The sequence below is a fragment of the Arvicanthis niloticus genome, chromosome 8 (assembly GCF_011762505.2).
Source record: "Arvicanthis niloticus isolate mArvNil1 chromosome 8, mArvNil1.pat.X, whole genome shotgun sequence".
Classification (NCBI taxonomy): domain Eukaryota; kingdom Metazoa; phylum Chordata; class Mammalia; order Rodentia; family Muridae; genus Arvicanthis; species Arvicanthis niloticus.
In genome coordinates, this window is record NC_047665.1 from 29,683,058 (window position 1) to 29,709,154 (window position 26,097).

At 42.2% G+C, this 26,097-nt stretch overlaps 2 protein-coding genes across 2 annotated transcripts; both read left to right on the forward strand.

Moving 5' to 3' along the window:
• Window positions 1–903: 903 nt before the first annotated feature.
• Window positions 904–6,129, forward strand: LOC117713351 (leukocyte elastase inhibitor A-like). The gene is made up of 4 exons (XM_076938817.1): window positions 904–991; window positions 1,291–1,466; window positions 2,580–2,697; window positions 4,516–6,129. The coding sequence occupies exons 2-4, from the start codon at window positions 1,299–1,301 to the stop codon at window positions 4,605–4,607; spliced, it is 378 nt and encodes a 125-aa protein (XP_076794932.1). The 5' UTR covers window positions 904–991; window positions 1,291–1,298; the 3' UTR covers window positions 4,608–6,129.
• Window positions 6,130–12,476: 6,347 nt separating this feature from the next.
• LOC117713787 (leukocyte elastase inhibitor A) lies at window positions 12,477–21,611 on the forward strand. Its single transcript, XM_034510244.2, has 7 exons — window positions 12,477–12,604; window positions 13,622–13,797; window positions 15,335–15,472; window positions 16,593–16,710; window positions 18,302–18,444; window positions 18,630–18,797; window positions 20,796–21,611. The coding sequence occupies exons 2-7, from the start codon at window positions 13,630–13,632 to the stop codon at window positions 21,198–21,200; spliced, it is 1,140 nt and encodes a 379-aa protein (XP_034366135.1). The 5' UTR covers window positions 12,477–12,604; window positions 13,622–13,629; the 3' UTR covers window positions 21,201–21,611.
• Window positions 21,612–26,097: the final 4,486 nt, after the last annotated feature.

Genomic DNA, 26,097 nt, shown 5'->3' on the forward strand with positions numbered 1-26,097 from the left:
CCTCATTTTTTGAGACAAGTTTTCTCACAGACCCAGGAGTCTACCAAGAGAGTGAGACTAGCTGGCCTTGAGCTCCTCTTAGGGAAGGCTTGCCCCCAACCACACCCCCATCCCAGCACTAAGATTACAGAGGTTCAGAGATCCAAACTCAGTCCCTCACACTTGGATAGTAAATAAGGTACCAACTGACCCATTTCCCCATCCTCCTTTCTCTTATCCATAGATATAAGTTCCCAGACTAGTAAACAATAGGACTCTTCCTTTGCCCTTCAGAAGAAAGACAAGAAGCATTGGAAAACTGTGTCTTTATAGATCCAGACACTTCAAGGGAGAATAAAGCCAAATCCCTCAAGGTAATGATGGACTGTGCTGGTCAATTCTAATTTTCATCTCACGAGATGGGGATGTGCCCAAAGTTTTAGTCTAATAGTTGAGAAAGGTGACTTGAGGGTCTCTCCAGCCTCTCTAATGCTGGAGACTCCCTGAAATATCCTTGGCATCTGAAAGGCAGAACAGTCAAGGGTGTTGCTTGAAACTGGCACACTGTAACCTTATCCAAGGGATCGCAATAGTGTTTTACCACCCCACCCACACACCTCACAGGATCCCGAGTGGTTTTTGTTTTAGTTTTTTGTTTGTTTGTTTGTTTGTTTTGCATTGATTCCATGGAATTCAAAATGGAATCACTTGACTATAAGAGAGTTTGTTTATCCTCTAAGCCATTCTGAAGAAGAAATAATTTACTCTGCTTAGAGAAGCAGAGAAAGGCCTGGGACTGAGAAGAGCACTGGTCCCCAGGGAGTGCCTGCAATCTTCTGCTTTTAGTCTGGCAGCTCTGCAAGCTCAGATTTCAGCCAGGCAAGAATAATCTCTACCCAGCTTGTGCTTGCCAGAAGGACAGTCCCTTTCTGCATACTATAAAGGCTACAGCTGTCCCTGGGAGCTTCTTCCTAGATCTGCAGAAAGTGGACCTAGACCTACATTGCAGGAGGTAAGGCACTTGGGTGGCATAGCAGGGAGCTGGATGGCAGGATGTGGGCAGACCTCTCTGCATTGCCTCCTGGAACCTGCATGCTTTCCAAGGCTCACACTCACCCTCATGCAGCCAGCAGCCCAGAAAGGCTCCATGCATCCCCAGCTACGCCCCAAGTCATGCCCTTCTTCCCTCCTGGTAAAAACAAAGCTGGATGAGAATTCCAAATTATAGGGTCCTAGGGGTGGATGTCAAAGCTGAGGTAGGTGGTCTTGCTGGTGTTGTAGCTGGCAATGCCGATCTCCTCTCTGTTGCAGCCTTCACCATGGAGCAGCTGAGTTCAGCCAACACCCTCTTCGCCTTGGAGCTGTTCCACACCCTGACTGAGAGCAACCCCACAGGAAATGTCTTCTTCTCTCCCTTCAGCAATTCTTCTGCCTTGGCCATGGTCTTCCTGGGGGCCACAGGCAGCACTGCAGCCCAGCTCTCCAAGGTTAGCAGAAGCTAAACTGGCCAGCTCTCTCTACCATATCCCTGCTAACATGGTGCCGTCAGACTTTCAGAACCAACTTTACCCAGAACAATCCATTGTTGGTTCACTTGCAGCTTTAACTGAGCATAGGGTAGTGGTTTTGCTCAGTTGGGGACACAGAGTGAAAAGGACAATAGCAACACCTACAGGCTTTGAGCGTCCATCCCATTCCCAGGAGTCAATCTGAGATCTTTCCTGTAAGCCCTGCACCTCCCTGAAGTTAGCTGTTTCTTGTTTTCTGTTTGCATTGACAGCCACTACTCATAAATCATGCCTGTAATACAGTGTCACCTTCAGGCATGACAGATATAGGAACATGCTACAGGAGGCAGCTTGGTGGTGGTGGCTTTTTGTAGGGACAAGGTAAAGACAGCCATCTGTCTGTGTTCCCAGGCTTAACCCTGTGCCTCTCTCCAGCTTGGTTTCATTGGCTGTGGCTCTGCAGGGGAGAGATTGGAAAGTCCCTGTGGCCTGGTGGACAGGACCCACATCCCCTCAGCCCACCCCTGGGAGACAGCAGGTCACCTTTGCCTTCCTCCCCACAGCTGCCTAGTCTTCCTTAATGGGTGTGGAGGGGACTTTTGCTCTTGGTGTTCCTTAATTCTGAGAGGGGAATCCTGCCACCTTTGGAAGTCTAGACAGGAGTAGGCAAAGTGTTTCCTAACTGACCTGCCTGGCTCCTTTGTACCTGCTACTAGGTGCTTCTCACAGGTTATATCTGATTGCTACTTGGACACACACACAAAGCAAAAGGAGATGAGAAGAGCCACTTGGAGTATGCGCAATATTTTCTGATTTACAAAAATGTTAATGTAAGATTCACAAAGCATTAGTAACCTTTAGGTTAACACCAGAAACTTTAAGTAAAGGACTATACTTGCCACTACTACACTGTAACCTTAAAAATTAGTTAGAAAAGCAAATTTAGTGTTATTTGTTTTATAACACAATACAGAGCATACAGGTTAAGGTTTAATTAAACTGTTTCATTTGTATACCTTTTTCTTTTGGGGATTTTAGAAAACTTCTATGAGGAATAGATATTATTCATGACACTTACTTTTTTAAAATCAGAAGTGCCTGGCTTCAACCCAGAAAATGTATGGTGCTGACTTGGGCCCTGTGGATTTTCAGCATGCCTCTGAGGATGCCAGGAAGGAGATAAACCAGTGGATCAAAAGTCAAACAGAAGGTGAGAGGCTGGGCAGTGCTGGCTCTGTTAGTCAGTTTCCCTTCTGTAGCTCAGACCTGACACAATCAGCTTACTGAGAAAAGGCTGATTTTGACTCACACTGAAACAGGTTTCCCTTTATAAACACTGGACTTACTAAAAGAACATGGCAAAGCAGGCCTGTTCACATCCCTTGTGGATAAGGAGAGGGAGGGAGAGACCAGAGTCTCACAACCACTTTCAATAGCAGCACCCCTTCCCCAAGGTAGATTTGATGATGAAGACCTACAATCTCAGCACATGGGAGGCAGAGGCAGGAGGATTGCTCTGATCACACATGGCAAGACCCTGTCTCAAAATAAAAAATAAATAAAAAGAAAACTCAATCCCCAAGGATCTATAGACTCCCCTCTAGGCCCTACATTTTAAAGGTTTCTCTGCCTTCCAATGCAGGATGGATCAGAGTCCAAACCTTTAAGAGATTTGGCCTTTGGGGGACACCTCTGAACCATAGCAGAGCCATTGTGCACAGGTTCTCACTCCCCTGCACTCTCTCACTTGCATCTCCTTTCTGCCTCCCACAACTTTCCAAATCCTGGTTTATGTGGACTGATACTCAGATGCTATTCCCTAGAATAAGGAACAACATAAGATGTCAGAAAGTTATTAGTGGAGAAATACAGACGTGATTTAATGGAACCAGTTGAATACCTATGGGTTCCTCTGAAGTACAATTGAAAGTTAAAACCAACATTAAAACGCAGAACAACATTAATAAAAATGCCTGTCCAGAGGTGTTTAGTGCTCATATGAAAAGGATTGAGATGTGAAACCTCATGGAACCATGAAGTCAGCATTTAGAAACTGTTGCAGTCATAATATTTTGGCCACCATCTTATCCAGTAACTCAGAAGTAGTGGGTAGGAGTGACTCACCCTCTGGGCTCAATTGAGCTGTGTAATAGATCTGTCCACAGTCTTGTTTCTGTGTGTGTGAGTCAGCACCCAGGGCTCCTGTCTGGAATCCTATCAGTTGGCAGAAGTGCATCGGACTGTGTAGAGAGTGGCTTCTGTTTCCATAGACTCACCTATTAGATAAGTCTTCTTATCTCTTAGACATTTGTTCAAAGTGCTTTTCAAAAGAGTAGGCTTCTACTTAGTAGATTTGAAGACATAATTCACCAGTGACCAAAATATTTCCACTGAGGAATATTGTTTCTTTTTTGTAAAGAACGACCATTCATAAAATAGTGGTTATTGTTTTCACAGAGAAATGGAGAACATTCCTGTTTAAACCTTCAAAGACATTTGACTGACTTTAATGATATTGTTCTGGCTCAAGGATTGAACTTAGGATCTCAGGAGCACCAGGCACAAGCCTATTATGTCTTACAAGTTGGTTTATTTCAAATAAAAAATAAACAAATGAGTCTTAAAACAAAATGAAGTGTGGCTTCTATGTTAGAGCTAAGAAGTTATTGATTTAAATTTGGAATTCCAATATGGATCTTTAGAAAAGCTTACCTTATCTTTCCAGGGAAATTCCAGAACTGTTGGCTGATGGTGTGGTAGACAGTATGACCAAACTTGTGCTAGTAAATAGCAGCTACTTCAAAAAAATGTGGGAGGAGAAATTCATGAAACGAGACACAATAGATGCTCCATTCCAACTGAACAAGGTCAGGTGACACCATCATCCTGGGATGTTCTTAGTTGTATGTGTGTGAGTGCTGGGGATGTAGCACAGGGTCAGCCAGGCCTTTACCCCCAAACCCCAAATTCCTCTCTGCTCTAAAAAACAAGAGAGAATAATTTCAGTGATTTTTTTGTATTCATTCAGAAAGACAGAAAAACAGTGAAGATGGTGTATCAAAGGAAAGAATTTCCATTCAGTTACGTTCCAGACCTGGAGTGCAAGATGCTGGAACTTAGCATGGTCATCCTGCTGCCTGAAGACCCTGAGGACAAGTCCATGGGTCTTATGGAGGTAACTGGCTCTCAATGCCATGGTTCATGTTTCCTTACACTGTACTGCTCTTAGATTCCACGTGTGTTCACTGAACTGTAAACACTTGTTCATCCCCAGACTTTACCAAAAATCTATTGTGACTACAGTCCCGTTTTTGTCATTACAGTCTATCAGGTGTTAATGGTCTCAGGCCTCATGTTTATACAGTAATTATTGTCATTATTGCTGTTATTCTTGTTGTTACTATCATTATTATTTATTATTATTTATTATTCACACTGCCTGCGTACTTTGGGCTAGGGACATGTTCTGTCACTGAGCCACACTCCCAACCCAGAAGTATAAACATTCAGAACATTTGCTGCCTACAGTGAAGCATTGTGATGGAGAACATCTAAAGATTTAATACGAAAGGTGACAGTGATAAATGGGCCCTTACAGAAAGGCTCTTAATTAACTTTAAAGGAATCATAATAACAATTGATTTACAACTTTGGGGATTGGGTGTCTCCTGACATGGTCAGAAGGAGACAAAACTGTGAAGATTATAGCTTTTCCTCAAAATTCCTAGGCCACCCTGTGTCTTAGCTCTTGTTCCTTCTCAGTCTACACTTGCAATCAGGAAGGCACCTGCTGTCATTTGAATGTACAGAGTGTGTACTGGCATGAATGTGGTCCATTTGTCAGTTATGTTTTCTGGCTGATAATTGAATGAGGCTCTATTCTCAAGAAAGAAATTGTCACTATTCAAAACATAAGTGGTTCTGTTCTGGTCTAATAGAGAAACAATAATGCTTGATATTTATATGGTACTTACTATGTGCCAAGCCTTTACATTTTCAATTTATTCAATGGTCACAACAATGCCACAAAGTTGGTGTCATTAATATCCCTATTCTATATTATGTTCTTCTCTATTCCACTCTATTTTTTCCCTACTCTACTCGATTCTACTCTCCACCATGGGCAAGGTCATGCTATACAGTCTAGGTTGGCCTTCAGCTTACATCCCTCCTTCAGTGGCTCCTGAATGCTAAGATTGCCAGGTGTGTGCCCCCGTGTCAGCTGGTTGTCATTGTCTTAAATGAACTAAGTCCCACACATTTTCAATTGTTTTAATTTTTACCCAAGGATTATTAGAGATTACTTCAGCTCTAGTGGAGTTTACAGATCACTGCATTGTTAGAAGGTTTCAGACTAAATAGAAGAAACTTCTAAAATTTCCTTTTTACCATCCAAGCAATCACGATCATAAATACTCTTATAGCCCATCAGTCTGGTGATTCAATGTGATATGGGTTTAAAAATCCTGTGGGGATGAAAAGGATGGGTAGATGGGTGGACTGAAGTAAGACTAGAATGGAAGGACTAAGTAAGTAAGTATGTCAGAGAAAAATGAGTAGATGAATGGATGATGGGTAGATGGATGGATGATGGATAGATGAATAGATGGATGGATAGATAGATGGATGGACAGATGGATGGACAGAGAGATAAATAGCTATATGGATGAATGTATGAAAGACCTGTTTTTTAAAAAGCAAGAGATAAATAATAAATAATTAATAAACAATAAAGTACTAATAAAAGTAATGGATCTAAAATAATAATTGCTGTCTACTCTCTTTTGTGATTTGTGAAATGAAACAACACTATTCCTTTTAAAGAGTTTTGGAAAACAGGGTAGAAACCTTCCCTGGCTGTTGAAGCCAGACTTAAAAATGGGTATATAATGGGAACAAATACAACTGAATGCCCCCTTCTTGTGAAGACATACCCTCTCCATGATTCTGTCTTGTAGGGTTAGTGTCCTCATTAATCAACTTCTCTGTTTTGTGGTTTATTTTTGATAAAGCCTCTTGACTCCCATTACTCAGGTAGCTTTGGTGGTAGGATGGCTTTGTGCTGAATTGGGGACTCTTGGGTTGGTATGACCTGTTATTAGATGCACTTCCTTGGATGGGCCTTGTTTTATACATTTTGTTCTTCCACAAGACTGGTGAATTGTAACAAATCTAAGATGTGTTAGAATCTGCAACCCAGATGATCCTCGTCTTCTTGCTCTCTGGCTCAGGCAAGCCAAGGCTACATTCATAAGGGCAATTAATCATATAATATTCATGGTAGTGAGGACCTCACAGGTTAAAACCAGAACTGTAACAAATCATCAGGAAGATTTTCTTCCTTTTCTCCTTGCTTCTCCCCACAAATACCAGCACCTACTAAATGCAGGTTCTCCTAGCTGTGTCAGAAATGACAAAAGCAGTGGGCACAGCCTCTGCAGTCCTTCTTTTGGGTTGCTTCCTTTAGTTTAAATCTGGAGTGTTCCCCAAAAGCCCAAGTCTTCATAGTTTTTCCCCAATATAGTGTTATTGGGAGATAGTGAATTTTTTAAAGAGGTAGGGTTAGGGTAGAACTCAAAGAAAGTCTTCAAATCATTCTGCGGTGTGTCCCTGAAGGAGATAGATGGCCCAAGTGTCTTCTTTCTTCTGATGTGTCTCCATGTGAGCAGTTTGGGTTTACTTCCTGCTCCTTGCTTTCCAACAGAGACCATGTGATCCTAGACAGGAATCTGAGACTGAGGCCAAATCCTACTTTGTTATTTATAAGCTGATTATTTTCTAAGAAGCTTGTTAAGGTAATGGGAAGCTGACTCACACATTTCTCCAGTGAAATCCACTGTTTTAGATCTAAATAGTATTCAACATACACAAACTAAAGCCAAACAACTCTACCTAAATCCTTCTTACCCATGAGGTCACCACAAGTAAGTTGTTGAAAGTCAAACATGTTTTTAAGTCACAGATCCCAGACTCTAGACTCTGAATGATATATAAATTGAGAAAGACAGAAAACACTCTAGTGTCTAAGAATAGGTTCAATAAAATATGTTGAGGATTCTATGTAGAAAACTACAAATATCACTGAGAGGAATATGAAGATCCGAATAAATAGAGAGATACGCTGTGGTCATGACTTAGTGATTTGAAATCTCTCTCTCGTCTCTCTCTCTCTCTCTCTGTCTGTCTCTCTCTCTCTCTCTCTCTCTCTCTGTGTGTGTGTGTGTGTGTGTGTGTGTGTGTGCGCACGCGCTCACGTTTCTGTGAATGTATTCCTATCTGTTTGTCTGTGTGCATGTCTAGGCTGAAAGTAGATGTCAAATGTTCTCCTCTTTCCTCTATTGATCTCCACTTTATATTTTTAGACAAGGTGTCTCACAGACACTGGAGCTCCCTGTTTTGCTTAGTTTGGCTTCCAGAGAGCCCCCTAGATCCAATTTGTCTTCATCACCCAGTGTTGCGTTACAGATATCCACCTGTATGCTGGGTATCTGAACTAAGGTCCTCACGTGTGTAATACAAGGCCTTTACTCTAAGCCATCTCTCCAGCCTGTGATCCAGTATTTCAAAAACAGTATTTGATATCTAGAGATAGACAACCTAAGTTACATCCATGTCAGCTCCCTTATGCTGTCCTCTATGTGGTGGTTTGAATGAGAATAGCCCCTCTAGGCTCATATAATTGAATGTTTGGTTCACAGTTGGTGAAATAGGTGGGGAACCATTAAATATGGTCCTGTTGGTGAAGCTGTGTCATTAGGAGGATTTGGGGGTTCCAAAAGCCCAAGCCACTGCAATTACTACATTTCCCCCTCTTTCTCTTTGTCTCTGCACCATGATTATTGTCTCAACACATAATCTCTCAGCTACTGCTCCTGCCTGCCTCCTGCCATGCTCCCCTTCATGATGGTCATGGGTCACAGACTCACTCTCTGAAACTGTAACCAAGCCTCCAATTAAATGCTTCCTTTTATGAATTGCCTTGGTCCTGGTGTCTCTTCACAGGTACAGAAGAGTAACTAAGACATCTTCTTTCCTATGAAATAGAGAAAGTGCAGCTAATGGTTGTGTTAGTTTGAAAAGACCAAGAATGTCCAAGACTAACAAGAAGACAAATTAGGTAAGAGGACACACTGAGGCACAAACCTTCTAGGGCAGTGCTGCAGAAATGAGTCAGGACAGTTTATACATGAAGATGGTCAGAAGTGGATGGAACAGAAAGCCTAGAAGTCACCCTGCTCATTATGAGCCCTGCTTTCTGATGAGGACAACCATGGATCCATTTCCCAGAGCAGCCTGTCTGTGCCTCTAATCCCAGTGCAATCCCAGTTACCCCAGGTACATGGTTCCACATCACAGTCAATCAACTGGAGATGAAAGGTATTTTTAATTTGTGTCTGTATTGAGCACATGCAGATATTTAGTTCTTGTTATAATTCCCCAATCAGTAAAGCATAATGATGTATGCTGTTTGCACATTGCATCAAGCATTACAAGTCATTTAATGATAACTCAACTTCTTATAGGGGAGGATATGTATAATTATACAAATGTTGTAATCTAAGGTACTTTTGGTCCTCTGTTTTATATCCATGGTGGACAGAAGGATGACCATAGGGTGTGGTCTTAGAACCATAGCCCTGCAAATACCTGGGGACAACTATTCCCAATGCCACCTTTTACTCTCCATGTTAATTAGGTTAACCACAAGGGGATTTTTGATTGATGGACTTCAATACTTTGATAGATAGAACTTGGTAGTCAGCCCCAGAAGGAGGAAGTAGACAAATAAGGCACTAAACCTTGGTAGCCAGCTTTAGGAATGTAATCTAACAGTGTTTAGCAAGGAGAGAGAATGGGGCCAAAGAGCAAGGTCTGCCAGAGCCATGCTTGCCATCCTCAGGACAGCTAAAGTCCCTTCACTAAACATAGCATTTTCCCTCAATATTGATCACAGATCTTTTTAAAGACATCAAAGTATAAGTGACACCAACACACCCACAAAACTTTTATTCCAAAATTTATTATGACTACAAAAAGTGCAGGGATAGGGGATGGAGCAGAGACTGAGGGAATGGCCAACCAATAACCAGCCCAACTTGAGACCCATCCCATTGCTAAACACCAATTCCTGACACTATTAATAATACTCTGTTATGCTTCCAGACAGGAGCTGAGCATAACTGTCCTCTGAGAGGCTCTACCCAGCAGCTGACCGAAATAGATGTTGAGAGACCCACAGCCAAACAGAGGATGGAGCTTGGGGGACTTTTGTGGAAGAGCTAGAGGAAGGATTGCAGGCCCGAAGAGGATAGGAACTCCACAGGAAGACCAGCAGAGCCAACTAACCTGAACCCTTGGAGCCTCTCATGGGCTAAACCACAACCGAAGAGCATGCATGGCCTGGACCAAGAGTCAGTAAAGCACTTCTGCCCTCAAGGGCCAGGGCAGCAGCAATAGCTGAGTACAGGAGTCCCCCTCTTCATGACTTCATTTGCTCCTTCTTCAGTTGCTCATGTTAATCTGTGCATCTAAGATAGAAATGGAAATGTCCAGTAATTCCCATAGAAACACACTTATCCAAACCATCTGGGAGTCTGATACAGAAAGATGGCCATTTACAGGCCATTTTGAACAATTTAGTGCTTTCTGATGGATACAACAGTGATAGGACAGGAGGGCTTAATCCTCTATCTCCCCCAACACACCCTACCCCCACCCCTCCACACACATATACACATGCAGAGAGACAGAGAGAGACACACACAAAGAGAGAGAGACAGAGAGACAGAGACATAAGGAGAGAGGGAAGATGGAGGGATAGAGGAAGGGTAGTTAGCATAAAAGTTAAGGATTTTGGAAATCCCTCCCCCGCCCCATGTTAAAGAAAGAAACCACATGCTCAGGAAAGAATATGGAGGCTGTGACAAAGGTAACATTTAATAAAGAGATTAATATGGCAAGAAGCCAGAGGCTATTCATTACTGCCAGCCAGAGTGAGTCAAAGCCATCAAGGAATTATTCCAGTTGCCATGGCTATCACACACCAGAATGGCTCAGACACGAGAGTTTCCAGGGAGGGATCCAGGTAGGGACCCAGTGCACTGTGGGTCTTGAGATGCCACCACTGCTCCCACAGTATAATGTGGCACTCTTTGGTCTGCTGTCTTTCTGGATGGAAGTTCTTGATGTTGTGTCAAGATGTCTCAGGCCAGCTGGTTGTGAGGTGGTGCAGTGTGGCACATTCTCCTTGATTTAAAGGGATGCCTTTATGATGTAGGTCCTAGGAAGACATGGAGTCACCACAGAGGGCTGCTTATTGGAGCCTGGGGTTGTGGCACTGCAAAGTTCCCACCAGGGAAGATGTTTCAAGAAACTAAAGGCGAATTCTTTTCCAAGATTCCTGAGCAGGAGAACGTTATTACAGACTTCTGTAGTCTGGGAAAGCACTGGAGTCAGCCCATGAGGGCGTCTGCATCATCGCCATCTAGTGGTCATGGGATTGAAGTTCGCCAGAGCCTTGGACATCCAAGTACCCTGCCCTCCCTGACTGTGGAGCCGGGGAGTATTCAAACCTCAAGGTGTCACAGTACTTGTAATGCTGGGCTTTGAAAGTCTGTAGGACCTACCACTTTTTCCTTGTCATTGACTTTTAAAAAGAAAATTCTGTTCTAAGCTGGTCCCATTTTATTTTGGAAGAAACTAGCTTATTTGATTTCACAGACTCACTGGGAATAGTATTTTGAATTTCATATCTCATTTTGGTAATACTATAATAAAGTAGGGATATATGGAATGAATATATTTTGTATGTTAAAAGGACTATGTTCATTTATGTTATAAAAAATTTGAGGCTGAATAAGTATAAATTCTTCATTTTCAAGACTTGTCATCTGAAATAGCCTGTGTCTGGAATAGGGTCCCAAAAAGTATAAGGCATCAAGGTATCATAGGGGAAAAAAAAAGAGCACAGGTGTGTCTCTTCTGATCTTTCCTGTCTTATAAAAGCAGACTGCTGAGTCCTCACCAGGACTATGTTTCTCAGAGCTAAAGGCTTCCTCCAAGATTTCAGAGCTGAGGTGCTGACAGCTAAGAAACATAAGCAGCCTGGCAAAGCCATGAACTCCAGACTCATACCCCTTAAGAGCTGGGGCGTGCACGACATCTAGTGGTCATGAGGATATCCTCGTATTCAGCCAGGGGTCCCCACCCTGAGAACCTTGTGTAATTTTAATCACTTCTCAAAGCCCCCACCTCCCAACCACCACACACTAAGTTTCTATCTTCTGATCCCTCACAGTGGGCATTATATCCAACACTGGAGTACTCAGGAGACACGATGACCCATTTCCCATCTCCCTTTCTCCTCTTTTCATGAGTTCCCAGGTCTAACAAACACCAACCCATGTTGTTGTGACCCTCACTAACAGTATGATTCTTACTTTGTCCTTCTGAATAAAGACAAGAAGCATTAAAAACTTCTGTGACTTTACAGATCCAGACACTTCAAGGGAGAATAAAGCTGAGCCCATCAACCCAATGATAGCCTGGGCTAGTCAATTCTAATTTAAGTTGCATGGTGAGGGAATGTGTCTAAACTTTTAGTCTAATAGTGGAGAATGGTGGGTTGAGGGCCTCTCCAAGATGGTGTGGTCCCTGAGCTAGCCTTGGCTCCTGAGAGGCAGAGCAGCCAAGGGTATTGCTTGTAACTGGCAAGGGGCCACAAAGGTATTTCTCCACGCCTACCCACACACCTCACAAAAAGGATTCCATAAAATTTTTCAGTGTTTCAGTGGAATTCAAAAGGGAATCTTTTGACCTGGAAGAGAAGACATTTATTCTCTTGGCTTTTGCAGCTGAGGAAGAAATAACTTACTGGGTCTCCGCTTAGAGAAGTAAAGAAAGGCCTGGAACTGAGGAAAGTAAGGGCCCCTTGGGATTGCCTGCAATCTTCTGCTTTTATTTTGACAGCTTTCCAAGCTGGGTGTTAAACACCTCTCCACCCAGCTTGGCCTCGCCAGTAAGACACTCCCCTTCTGCATACTATAAAGGCAACAGCTGGCTCTGGGCACTTCCTCCTAGGTCAGCCAGCAAGTGGAGCCAGATCTGCTAAGCAGGAGGTAAGATTCTCAGGGGCCCTAGCAGGGAGTGAGGTGGCTGGCACCTCCTCCAGGAACCAGCACATTCCTGGTACCTCACCCTCACTCAAGAGGTGACCTGTAAATGCTCTGTGGAGTCCCAGCTACACCCCTTTCTAGGACTCAGGCCAGAAGGTGATCCTGCCACAGTTTTTCTTTCTCTCAGCTTTCCTTTTAAATCTTGATCAGAGAGACAGTGCCCTGCAGTTCCATGAGGTCAATCTTAGAAGCAGGGAGGCTGGGAGGGAAGCGGGTGAGAGCCTAGATCCTCAACAATGAGAACTGGGTGTGGCCCTGGTAGCCAAACAGCTAGAAACAGGCAGCTGTGATTGGCCTGTACTTGGACAAACTGGAGCTGTGAGTTTGGGACCCAGATGGATTAGCAGATGGCTCCCAAGCAGGGCATGCATACCCACTGCAGGGGCCAGCTTGTTTGCAAAAGGGACACCAGAGAGTGTTCCTCTTCCCTGTCACCAACAGCCTGACTAGGGAGAATGAGTGGCGATCACAAACTTGTGTATGTCTCTCCAGCTGAGACTGCAGCCTTGACCTCAGGCCTGGAGAACTTAATCCATGGAGAATTAAAATGATAACATTGCTATCTTTACCAGAATCCACTTGTATGCAGAGGAGGTCCATGTGGTTGTCTGGATTCATTGACAACATAAACTAGAACTTGACATCCACAGAGAGAGATGTGTGAGCTCCAGACAGAAGGTTGTGTAGTGTGGACACTGTGCTGAGGCCACCGGCATGGTTCCTCTTCAGACACAGCTGTCTGGAAGGTTAGAGCCATAAGACACCCTAAGCCTGGTCCAGTGTCACTGCTGAAATCTGTCCCCAGCTTTGTGTGACTGGAGGAGTATGCTTGCCCTCTTGGAAAAAAACTGGGAGGGAGCAGGATTAACCAACTGCAGGTCCTAGAGGTGGGTGTCAAAGCTGAGGTAGGTGGTCTTGCTGGTGTTGTAGCTGGCAATCCTGATCTCCTCTCTGTTGCAGCCTTCACCATGGAGCAGCTGAGTTCAGCCAACACCCTCTTCGCCTTGGAGCTGTTCCACACCCTGACTGAGAGCAACCCCACAGGAAATGTCTTCTTCTCTCCCTTCAGCATTTCTTCTGCCTTGGCCATGGTCTTCCTGGGGGCCAAAGGCAGCACTGCAGCCCAGCTCTCCAAGGTTAGCAGAAGCTAAACTGGCCAGCTCTCCCTGCCTTATCCCTGCTAACATGGTGCCGTCAGACTTTCAGAACCAACTTTACCCAGAACAATCCATTGTTGGTTCACTAGCAGCTTTAGATGAGATTAAGGCAGAGTTTCTGTTCAGTTGGGGACACAAAGTGAAAACAGATAATGACAAATCCTGTGGGTTTTGTTCTCCCATTCACAAGAGTAAATAACAGGCTTTCATGTAAGCAAGCCCTGCACCTCCCCACAGCTAGCTGTTTAATGTCTTTGTTTTGTGTTGATAAACACTACTCATAAATCATGCCTGAAATACAGTGTCACCTTCAGGCATGACAGATATAGGAACATGCTAGAGGAGGCAGCTTGGTGGTGGTGGCTTTTTGTGGGGACAAGGTAAAGACAGCCATCTGTCTGTGTTCTCAGGGTTAGCCCTGTGCCTCTCTCCAGCTTGGTTTCACTGGCTGTGGCTCTGCAGGGGAGAGATTGGAAAGTCCCTGTGGCCTGGTGGACAGGACCCACATCCCCTCAGCCCACCCCTGGGAGACAGCAGGTCACCTTTGCCTCCCTCCCCACAGCTGCTGAGTCTTCCTTAATGGGTGTGGAGGGGACTTCTGCTCTTGGTGTTCCTTAATTCTGAGAGGGGAATCCTGCCACCTTTGGAAGCCTAGACAGTGATGGACAAAGTGCTTCCTAACTGACCTGCCTGGCTCCTCTGCACCCGCTGCTCGGTGCTTCTCACAGGTTATGTCTGCTTCAGTGTTAAGGCTTTTACTGCTGACAGCTTCAGGAAGCAATACTCTCAAGGCCTTTCCCTCCCCATTTCAGTCTAGTAGGTGTGTCCATGTAGCAATCTAGCAAGCATAGCTCAGCATGGACTGTGGACCCTGTGTGCTTTTTGTCCTTTGTGTCCTAGAAGTGAGTAGGCAGCCCAGACCTCACACAACCATAAGCGGCCTCTTGATTTACAACTGACAGAAGAGGAAGTAAACTCTCACCAGAATAAACTTAAGAAAGTTATTTCTCTAGGGAATGAGTTGTGAACTCTAAAATAAGCAAAGAGAAAGGTCTCAGTCAGTCCCATCTTTTTGGTCTCACAGTAGGAATGAGTCTTATTGACACTGCTCATTTATTTCTGAGATTGTTTCATTTTTTTAAAATTAATTTATTTTTTTAGCAAACTTGTATATGGCACAGAATAGAAACATAAGCATACCATTTAAATCTTTATTTGAATTTGAAAAATAAATGAATTTATTTGAATTTAAAAAATTCAGACATAAATATTTAGCTTGTTAACCATCCACATTTGGGGAACTATTAAAAATTATTTAGAAGTCATGTTTAATTATGTCTCACTGAGCCATACATTGTTGGTTCCATTTGTTTACTTTGCCAACAATATATTAATAAACTACCAGGCTGGAATTACTTGGTATCAAATAAAAGTGATTAGGTGAAGGTAGACAACACAGAATCACTTCGTAACTTCAAAAGAGATGATTGTATAGAGAATGTTTTCTTTCCTTTAGACTTTCCATTTTGACTCTGTGGAGGACGTCCATTCACGCTTTCAAAGCCTGAACGCTGAAGTGAGCAAGCGGGGAGCATCTCACACTCTGAAACTTGCTAACAGACTGTATGGAGAGAAAACCTACAATTTCCTCCCTGTAAGTACCTAGCACTTCACATTCTGAAACTTCCTGAAGTGAGGAAGACTTTTCCCGGCACAGCCATGTTGCAGGCCATTCATAAAAACAGCAAAGAATGTTTGTAAATTTTCATCTCAGTCTTTCTAATGAAAGGATCCCTCCTGGATGTCTTATTAACGCAAGGACTGAAAGGATGGCTCCATAGGGAAGAGAGCTTCCTGTGCAATCATGAGAAGCTGAGCCTGGATCCCAGAACCCATGAAAAATGCCAGGCCTGGCTCTATAGTCTCCTGTAACCCAGCCCTGTGGGGAATAGAGCTATGAGGACCCCTTGGGCATGTGGGCCAGCAGCCTAGGCAGGTTCAGTGGGAGACCTCGTTTTAAGGGAATAAGGCAGAAAGTGACAGTAAGACCCTGACATCTTTGTCTGACCTCCAGGATTGCACAGGTATACACATCCATATACACATATGTACACACATACACCATGCCCACATACACACACAAACGCACACAAAAGTGGGTCTGAAAAGCCACTTGAAGTATAATCAACACTTCCTCAATTATGAAAATGTTAATGTAAAATTCAAAAAGAATGAGTGGCCTTTGTTTTAACAACAGATATGTTATATACTCGCCACTACAGCATTGTAACCTTCAAAGATGACTAGGACACAGCACATGGGAGGCAGAGGTAGGAAGATCTCTGTGAGTTCAAGGCTAGCCTGATCTACAAAGTGATTTCCAGGACAGCCAGGGCTGGTACAAATAGGCACCCTATCTAAAGAGACATGGGGGGAGGGGAGGGTTGCAAGGGAGAGAGAGAATGAGATGGAAGAAAGGAAGGAAGAAAGGAAGGGGAAAAGGAAAGAAGGAAGTGAAAAGGGAAGGAAGGACAAAAGAAGGAAGGAAAGAAGAAAGGAAGAAAGGAAAGGAGGAAGGAAGGGAGGGAGGAAAATGATTAGGACAGCAAATTTACTGTTGTGTGGTTTTCAAAACAATAAAAAAAAAGTCTAAAGCTTGGGTTTTAATAAAACATTTTCAAATTTTAGGACTTTGTTATTTTCTTTTGGGGATTTCAGAAAACTTATGTAGGGAATAGAAGTTGTTCATGATACTTTCTTTTTTAAAAAAATAGGACTTCTTGGCTTCAACCCAGAAAATGTACGGTGCTGACTTGGCCCCTGTGGATTTTCAGCATGCCTCTGAGGATGCCAGGAAGGAGATAAACCAGTGGGTCAAAGGTCAAACAGAAGGTGAGAGGTTGAGCAGTGCTGGCTCTGTCAGTCAGTTTCCCTTCTGCAGCTCAGACCTGACACAATCAGCTTGTGGACTAAAGGCTGCTTTTGACTCACAGTGTTGCAGGTTTCATTTTATTAATGACTGACCTTATTGCTTTGCCCCTATGGCAACACTGAGCCTCTTGTAAAAGCCAGAACAGCTGAGGAGGCCTGTTCACCTCACTAGTGAATAAAAAGAAAGAGGGAGAGACCAGTGTCTCACAGCCATTTTCAATACCAGTAAGACTTCTCCAAGGTAAGATTGATGATAAAGACCTACAATCCCAGTACTTGGGAGGCAGAGGCAGGAGGATTGCTTTGATCACATATGGCAAGACCCTGTCTCAAAATAAAAACAAATTAAAAACCATTCCCAGTGATCTATAGGTGGGTAGACCCCCCCACCCCCATCTAGGACCTATATTTTAAAGGCTCCTCCATCTTCCAATGCAGAATGGACCAGAGTCCAAACCTTTAAGAGAGGGGCCTTTGGGGGACCCCTCTGAACCATAGCAGAGCCATTGTGCACAGGTTCTCACTCCCCTGCACTCTCTCACTTGCATCTCCTTTCTGCCTCCCACAACTTCCCAAATCCTGGCTTATGTGCACTGAAACTCAGATGCTATTCCCTAGAATAAGGAACAACATAAGATGTCAGAAAGTTATTAGTGGAGAAATACAGACGTGATTTAATGGAACCAGTTGAATACCTATGGGTTCCCCTGAAGTACAATTGAAAGTTAAAACCAGCATTTAAACGCAGAATAACATTAATAAAAAATGCCTGTCCAGAGGTATTTAGTGATCATATGGAAAGGATTGAGACGTGAAGCCTCATGGAACCATGAAGTCAGTATTTAGAAACTGTTGCAGTCATAATATTTTGGCTACCATCTTGTCCAGTAACTCAGAAGTAGTGGGTAGGAGTGACTCACCCTCTGGGCTCAATTGAGCTGTGTAATAGATCTGTCCACAGTCTTGTTTCTGTGTGAGTCAGCACCCAGGGCTCCTGTCTGGAATTATATCAGTTCCCAGAAGTGTGTTAGGCTGTGCAGAGAGTGGCTTCTGTTTCAATAGACTTACCCTAGGATAAATCTTCTATCTCTTGGACATTTATTCAAAGACCATATAAAAAGAGCAGGCTTCTACCTAGCAGATTTAAAGACATTATTTACCAGTGACCAAAACATTTTCACTAGGAAATATTGTTTGTTTTCTCTAAAGAGCAGCCATTCACAAAATAATGGTTATTGTTTGCATGGCAGAAAGGAAGACTTGCTTGTTTTAAACCTTTGAAGACATTGACTGATATTAATGATATTTTTCCCCTCTGGTTAAAGGGATAGAACTTAGGGTCTCAAGAAGCACTAGGCACAAGCCTGCCTGGTCTTACAAGTTGGTTTGTTTAAAATAAAATGAGACAAGTCCTTCCTAACTTAATACTGAATTAAAACAAAATGAATTAAAACAAAATGAAGTGTGAAGTCTATGTTAGAGCTAAGAAATTATTGGGTTAAATTTAAAATTCCAATATGAACCTTTTAAAAAGCTTACTTTTTCTTTTCAGGTAAAATCCCAGAACTGTTGGCTGTGGGTGTGGTAGACAGTATGACCAAGCTTGTGCTAGTGAATGCCATCTACTTCAAGGGAATGTGGGAGGAGAAATTCATGAAACGAGACACAACAGATGCTCCATTCCGACTGAACAAGGTCAGGTGACACCATCATCCCGAGATGTTCTTGGTTGTATATGTGTGAGTGCTGGGGATGCAGTGCAGGGCCTCCCCCATGGTCAGCCAGGCCTTCACCAGTGAGCCTTCTACCCCAAAACCCCAAATTCACTTCTGCTCTAAAAGACAAGAGGGAATAACTTGAGTATTTTTTTAACCATTCAGAAAGACACAAAAACAGTGAAGATGATGTATCAAAAGAAAAAACTTCCATTTGGTTACATTTCGGACCTGAAGTGCAAGGTGCTGGAGATGCCTTACCAGGGTGGAGAACTTAGCATGGTTATACTGCTGCCTGAAGACATTGAGGATGAGTCCACAGGTCTTAAGAAGGTAACTGGCTCTCAATGCCATGGTTCATGTTTCCTTTCACTGTACTGCTCTTAGATTCCACATGTGTTCACTGAACTGTAAACACTCATTCATCCACAGACTTTACCAAAAATCTATTGCCACTACAGTCCCTTTTTTGTCAATACAGTTCATCAGGTGTTACTACTCTGAGGCCTAATGTTTATACAGTTATTATTACTATTATTGTTATTACTATCATCATTATTATTTTATTATTGCCAGTGCCCAAGTACCTTAGGCTAGGTAAGTGTTCTGTCACTGAGACACAGTTTCAGCCCAGAAGCCTAAAGTTTAAATGTTCAGAATATATTCTGTCTTTAGTGAACCGTTGTGATGGGGGAACATGTAGATATTTAAAAGTAAAGGTAACAGTGATAATAGTCCCCCACAGAAAGCCTCTTAAAGTAACTTTAAAGGAATTATAATAAGAATTGATTTGTCTTAGGGGATTGTGTGTCTTCTAATAGGGTTAGAAGTAGACAAACTATGAAGATTACAGTTTTCCCTCAGAAATCCCAGACTTCCCTGTGACTGAGCTCCTGTTCCTTCCCAGCCTACACTTGCAATCAAGAAGGAGCCTGCTGTCACTTGACTGTACAGACTGTGCACTGACATGAATGTGGTATATTTGTCAGTTGTATTTTCTGGCTGGTAATTTATCTCATTACAAAATGATGCTCTGATCTAAAGAATGAAATTGTCGGTCTCCATAAGATAAGTGGTTCTGGTCTAGTCCAATAGAGGAACAATAATACTTAATATTTATATGGTACTTACTATGTGCCAAACCTTTACATTTATCAGTTCATTCAATGGTTACAGCAATGCTACAAAGTTGGTATCATTAGCATGTCTAGTCTATTCTTATTCTATTCTATTCTATTCTATTCTATTCTATTCTATTCTATTCTATTCTAATGTTCTACTCTATCCCACTAAACTCAACCCTACTCTACTGGACTCTATTTCATGGACAAGGTCTTACTGTGCAGCCAAAGCTTACAGTCCTCTGTCAGTGGCTCCTAAATGCTGAGATTGCAGGGTGTGTAGCCCCATGTCAACTGCTTGTACTTGTTTTAAATAAAGTAAGTCCCATAAGTTTTTTCCTTTTTTTATATTTTTACCCAGGAGTTATGGAATATTACTTCAGCTCTAGTGGAGTGTACACACCACTATAACTTTAGAAAGTTTCAAAATAAAGAAAACTACTAAAATTTCCCTTGTACCATTTAAGCAATCAGGGTAATAAAACCTGTAACAGTCCATCAGTCCAGTGACTCAGTAGGATAAGGGTTTAAAAATCTTGAGTGCATGGAAGAATAGACAAATGGGTGGACTGAAGGAGGAATAGAAGGGAAGAAGAGAATAAATGAAAGGAGTGAGTGAGGCAGAGAGAAATGAATAGATGAATGGATGAAAGATAGATGGATAGATGAATGGATAAATGATGTATGTATGTATGGATGGATGATGGATAGACAGATAGATAGATGGGTGGATGAATGGATGAAAGACCTGTTGTTAAATGTTTTTGTACCTTGACCCTCAAAGACCTGGAAATAATTCTGCTATATTCCAGAAATTTACAGATAAAATTAAATCTAAGTGGAATCTATTTGGTCAGAAAAAAGATAAAGGAAACGCTGTGAGTTGTGGCAATTGTGACTCCATTCATTGAGATAGTACATTATTGTGGTAATAAATTAACCTCTATCATTATTATTATTTTATTATTCACAGTGTTCAAGTACCTTGGGCCAGGTAAGTGTTCTGTTACTGAGCCACACTCCCAGCCCAGAATCCTAAAATGTAAATATTCAGAATGTATTCTGTCTTCAGTGAACCATTGTGATGGGGGGACATTTCTGTGACCATCAAATAAATTTATGTAGGTAGAGGGTTTGGCATATACTAAGTACCATATAAATATCAAAATGTCAAGTAAGTAAATAAATATCTGCTTTATGTTAATTCCAGATTGAGGAGCAAATAACTTTGGAAAAACTACGTGAATGGACCAAAAGTGAGAACTTGGAAAACATTGATGTCCATGTCAAATTGCCCCGGTTCAAGATAGAAGAGAGCTACATCCTCAACTCCAACCTGGGTCGACTGGGATTACAGGATCTCTTTAGCAGTAGCAAGGCTGATCTGTCTGGCATGTCAGGATCCAGAGATCTTTTCGTCTCAACAATTGTCCACAAGTCCTTTGTGGAAGTGAATGAGGAGGGAACAGAGGCAGCCGCTGCCACGGCAGGCGTTGTCGCATTCTGCATGTTGATGCCTGAGGAAGAATTCACAGTGGACCATCCATTCATTTTCTTTATCCGGCACAACCCCACAGCTAATGTGCTCTTCCTTGGCAGGGTTTGTTCCCCATAGAAGAAGGTGACTTTAGAGATACAAGGCAGAGCTTAGGGTTTCATTGCCTGAGATTTTAATAGTGATTACTTTCATTTGTACTCGACAATGAAACCTCTAACCAGAAACCAATCTTTCTTTCTTTTGTATGTTCAACCCTGATGGCTTTTTATATCCATGTCTTTTGGCGTGGGTATGCCTATTTTGATTATACAATGAAAAAAAATCCAGTTGTCACTGTTGACAGCAACAAGTCTAAAAGCAAAGGAATGAAATAGATGTATAGACTCTTGACCATGAGGTAACCTATAGAATTGATACACTCCCAAACAGGAAAAAGCAAGTTGCTTCTCAGTCTAACATTAGAGTAAGGCAAAAATGAAGAGGTAAAAACAATAAGTAATAAAGCATTAATAAATGAATCCAAAATAACAGTTGCTATCTAAGTTCTTTCTTTGTGACATGAAACCATGCCCCCACCTTTTTTTATAGAAAGAGATTGGAAGGCATCCCAGGTTGTTGAAGGGAGGATTTAAAGGCGGATATGTCATAGGAACAAATACAACTGAAAGTCCCCTTCTTGTGAAGATATAACTTTTTTCATGATTCTGCCCTGTAGGGTTAGAGTCCTCATTAATCAGCTTCTCTGGGTTTCTTGATAAAGCCTCTTGACCCCCATCACTTGGGTAGCTATGGTGATAGGATGGCTTTGTACAATGTGAAGGAAGTTGTGTTGGAGACTCTTGGGTTGGTATGACCCTTTGTCCAATGCACTCTGTTGAATGGGGTTTGAAATTCTATATTTTATTCTTCCACAATACTGGTGGATTTAACAAATCTAAGATTTCTTAGCATCTGCAAGCTAGATGATGCCCATCCTCTTTATCCTGGGTCTCAGCAAGCCAAAGCTACACTCCTAAGGGCGATTTGCCTGACAATGTAGATATGGTAAGGGTTCTACAGGTTGAAAACAAAACTGTAGCACATTACCAAGAAGCTTTTCTTCCTTTTCTCCCTATTCCCCCACCTGAATACCAGCACCTGTTGAACTCCAGGTTTTCCTATCTGTGGTAGAAAAGACAAATGCAGCAGGCATAGCCTCGGTAGCACTTCTTTTGGATGGCTTCCTTTAGTTTGGAGCTAGAATGTTCCCCAAAGGCCCATTTCTTAACAGTTTTGCCCCAATATAGTATTGCTGGGCGATGGTGAATCTTTTAAGAGGTGTGGAGAAGGGGGGGCTCAAGAAAAGCCATCAAATCATTGTGGGTGTGTTCCTCAAGTGGATGTATGGCCCAGTCTCTTCTTCTGTTCTGTCTCCATGTGTGCTGTATGAGTTTACTCCCTGATTCATGTCATTGCCACCTGGCTTTCCCACCCATACCACGTGATCATGGACAGAAGTCTGAGATGGAGACCAAATCCTACTTTGCTCCTATAGGCTTGTTATCTAAGGTGCTTGTCATGGTAATGAGAAGCTGACTCACACATTTCTCCAGCAAAACCACTGTTTTCATTCTAAATGGTGTTCATTATCCAGAAACTAAATCCCAAGTATCTAAGCAACTCTGCTTAAATCTTTTTTATCTGTGAGGAAACTACACGTATGTTGCTAAAGGTCAAACATATTTTTAAGTCACAGATCACAGACTAGATTTTAATTCAAATATTTTGTAAATATACATATATGTATATGTGTATGAATATATATGTGTGTATAAATATATATATATATACATATATGTATGTATATATATATGAGAAACTGAAAACTCAGGGACATATTTGGCCACTCTGCCTTAGTAACACTTGCCAGTCCAGAGGAGGTAATGATAACTGAATGGCAGATTGTGTCACTATTAATGCAAAGGGAAACAATTTGCCCTTCTAAGAATAGGACTCCTGTTTTTCTCCTCTGCTTTTGCATAACCTCCAGAGTACATCAAAAGTTTGGAGCTAGGCTGAAACTTCTGGATAACACCACTTTCTCATCCTTAATCTGTATGGGCTGTAGGTGGGTGTCTGCAGATGCAAACTAAAGTCATGTCTGTCTCGGTAGGGGAGGTAACTAAGCCTTAAGCCTCAAATCATTACTACAATCTGCTTTTCAAGTATAACATCCAGAGTATAATCAAAGATAACTCTTTGGGTGGGGAGCCATGGCAACAGAGACAAAAATCATCACAAACAAAAAAAATGACAATAGTAGAAGGCTTTAAATGTTGCTGCCATCCATACAAAGCAGAGAACAACAAATCCAAGGTCAGAAACTTTAGCAGACAGTTAGAAACTTACAAACTACACTGCGTGTCTGGGTGAAAAGGAACAAGGAACCCAAGAGCTTAAACATATAATAAATTATTTCCACAGAAAAACTTAGATAACAAGAAAATTTGTATATTTTAAAGTCTTATGAAGAAATCCATTAAAATGTTTAAGTAATCAACTGATTTTAGTTTCTTCTAAAAAGTCAAATATAGTCAATAAACTCCAAGATCAAAACTAAGTATAGAAAATGCAGAAGTAATGATAAACAATTCAAAAGAGTTAGGATGAAGCCAGCCAGGGTTAATCCTAGCAGTCAGGAGGCAAAGGCAGGCAGATCTCCAAGATTGAAGCCAGCCTGGTCTACAAAGTCAGTTACAGGACTGCAAGGTCTACACTCTATCTCAAAACACCTCTACAAAAAAAAAAAAAAAAAAAAAAAAAAAAAAAAAAAAAAAAAAAAAATGAGGTGGAAGATGCATAGGAAACAGGGTGGGGGTAAAGGGTAGAATAATATATAAAGGGCAAACATTTGGCCAGGGAGATGGCTGGGTCATTGAGGTGCCTTCCCTGCAAACATGAAGCCCTGAGTTTGGATCACCAGCACACACATATAATCCCTGTATAGAAGGGTACATTTGTAACTTCAGCACTGGACAGAGACAAGTGTATCCCTGAAGACAATTGTCTAAGTTGAAGTTGGCTAGCCAATCACAAATATCCAAGCCAGTGCAGAAAGAGACAGTGTTCAAAGTATATGGTGGACAGTGATGAGCAGTGGCCTCCAGTGCAGGTGCATGCATGTGTGCACACCCATATGTATATATGCATATGTGTGTAGACACATCCACACCCACTCTCACCAACACATTCATATACCCCCATACACATACACCAAAAGAAAAAAGCTAACATTCAAAATGCTTATTTTAAACTAGATAAAAAGCATCAGTGCACACTCTAAACCATAGCAGATGAAACAAAACAACTCGGACCTAGAAAGAAAATAAAACAAAGTATATCCTAGAAAAACTGCAGAAGTCTTAAGACAAGGTTCATAAAAAAAAATAAAAAAATAAAAAAAATAAAAGAGATCAGATGGAGCAGCCACACTAACAACACACAGCCACACAGCTGTGGAGCCAGGCCACAGACAGCTCTTCCAGTTTGCTTGGAAACATAAACTCCAAACCCTACCAACTTCAACTTAGTTCATATTTGAGAAAAATATCCTTCAAGACACATTCAGATAAAAACTTAGAGCACTGATTTATGTAAATTTTGCCTTTAAACTATTCTGAAAAATCTTCTTTATGCACAGGAATGTTGGAATTGGAAATAAGAAATTAAAGAACAAGAATGTGCATTTGTGGTGAATTTTAGTGAATACTGACCATATAAGATAGTAGCAATGGTGTCTAAGTAGTTTGCAGTGTATACAGAACAATAGGAAAGAATTTAAAATAAATCACAATCCAGATTTGGAGCTTTGACTATAGTTCTAGATACCTAGGATGCTGAAGCAAGAGCATGATTTGAGTTTATGTGTTCAACATAACATCACACCATATTAAGACTTTAATTCTAAATAAATATTTAGAAGTCAGAGGACAGGGAATGGAGTTTAATAAACTATTGGTCTAGAGGAATAGCTCAGTCTCTAGTACTTACTTCACTTAGAGAAAAATTTCCAAGGTCCTTGCATTGTCTGGGAAGATAATCCATGGATTGGTGCTGAAATCTAAGGTCTAGAAGAACAGTAAGATGTTTTGACAGCTTTTATATTAAACCAAAGAGACACAAAGAATGTACAATCAATCCAAAGATGGCAAGAAGGAGGGAAGAGATCAAATACAAGAAACATGAGAAACAACAAAATGGAGTGTGACATAGGTATTTAAGTAATTACTTGAAACATAAACTAAGTGGTTTAGTTAAGAGACAACAGTGGTCAGTCTATGTTAAAAATGTGTAACATTGGAGTAACTGGGAACCAAAAGGACCCAGGAAGTCACTCCCATCCGGGAACACTGGTTCCTTCCGGTCTGGGCCAGAGCACTGAGCAGATCTTGGGTGGCAGCTCTGCCCCCAACCTCCAAGAACCCAGAGGAAGCAGGGATCCCAGGCACTCTAACTCAGGCAGTATCTTAGGTGAGCAGACAGCAGGGCCCGCCCTAATCAGGGAGTAACTGGGAACCAAAAGGACCCAGGAAGTCACTCCCAGCCCGGAACACTGGTTCCTTCTGGTATGGGCCAGAGCACTGAGCAGATCTTGGGTGGCAGCTCTGTCCCCAACCTTCAAGAACCCAGAGGAAGCAGAGATCCCAGGCGCTCTAACTCGGACAGTGTCTTAGAAACTAGTTCTCAGATCTGAGGCCTGGATCAGACCTCTGCCAGGTCTGCTGTTGTGTAGACCCCGGATTCCACCTGAGACATACTGGAAGATCCACTCAACCCAGAGCCACAGAGGAACAACTGAACTCAGAGCATCAGACAACATATCCTGAGATATTCTAGAGGAGACACTGCACCCAGAACAGCAGACACCTAGCTGGACTACTACCTTGGAGGCACCATATCCTGAGGCATCCTAGAGGTACCACTGTAATCAGTGCAGCTGGAAAAGATCACAGAGACATCTGGACCCCTAGGAGAT

Excerpts from the sequence above, each read along its gene's own strand:
- LOC117713351 (XM_076938817.1), top strand. The coding sequence starts at position 1,299 with ATGGAGCAGCTGAGTTCAGCCAACACCCTCTTCGCCTTGGAGCTGTTC. Across the intron at positions 1,467-2,579 it reads CTGCAGCCCAGCTCTCCAAG|AAGTGCCTGGCTTCAACCCA; the intron begins GTTAGCAGAAGC and ends TTTTAAAATCAG. Across the intron at positions 2,698-4,515 it reads GATCAAAAGTCAAACAGAAG|AAAGACAGAAAAACAGTGAA; the intron begins GTGAGAGGCTGG and ends GTATTCATTCAG.
- LOC117713787 (XM_034510244.2), top strand. The coding sequence starts at position 13,630 with ATGGAGCAGCTGAGTTCAGCCAACACCCTCTTCGCCTTGGAGCTGTTC. Across the intron at positions 15,473-16,592 it reads AAACCTACAATTTCCTCCCT|GACTTCTTGGCTTCAACCCA; the intron begins GTAAGTACCTAG and ends TTAAAAAAATAG. Across the intron at positions 16,711-18,301 it reads GGTCAAAGGTCAAACAGAAG|GTAAAATCCCAGAACTGTTG; the intron begins GTGAGAGGTTGA and ends TTTTCTTTTCAG.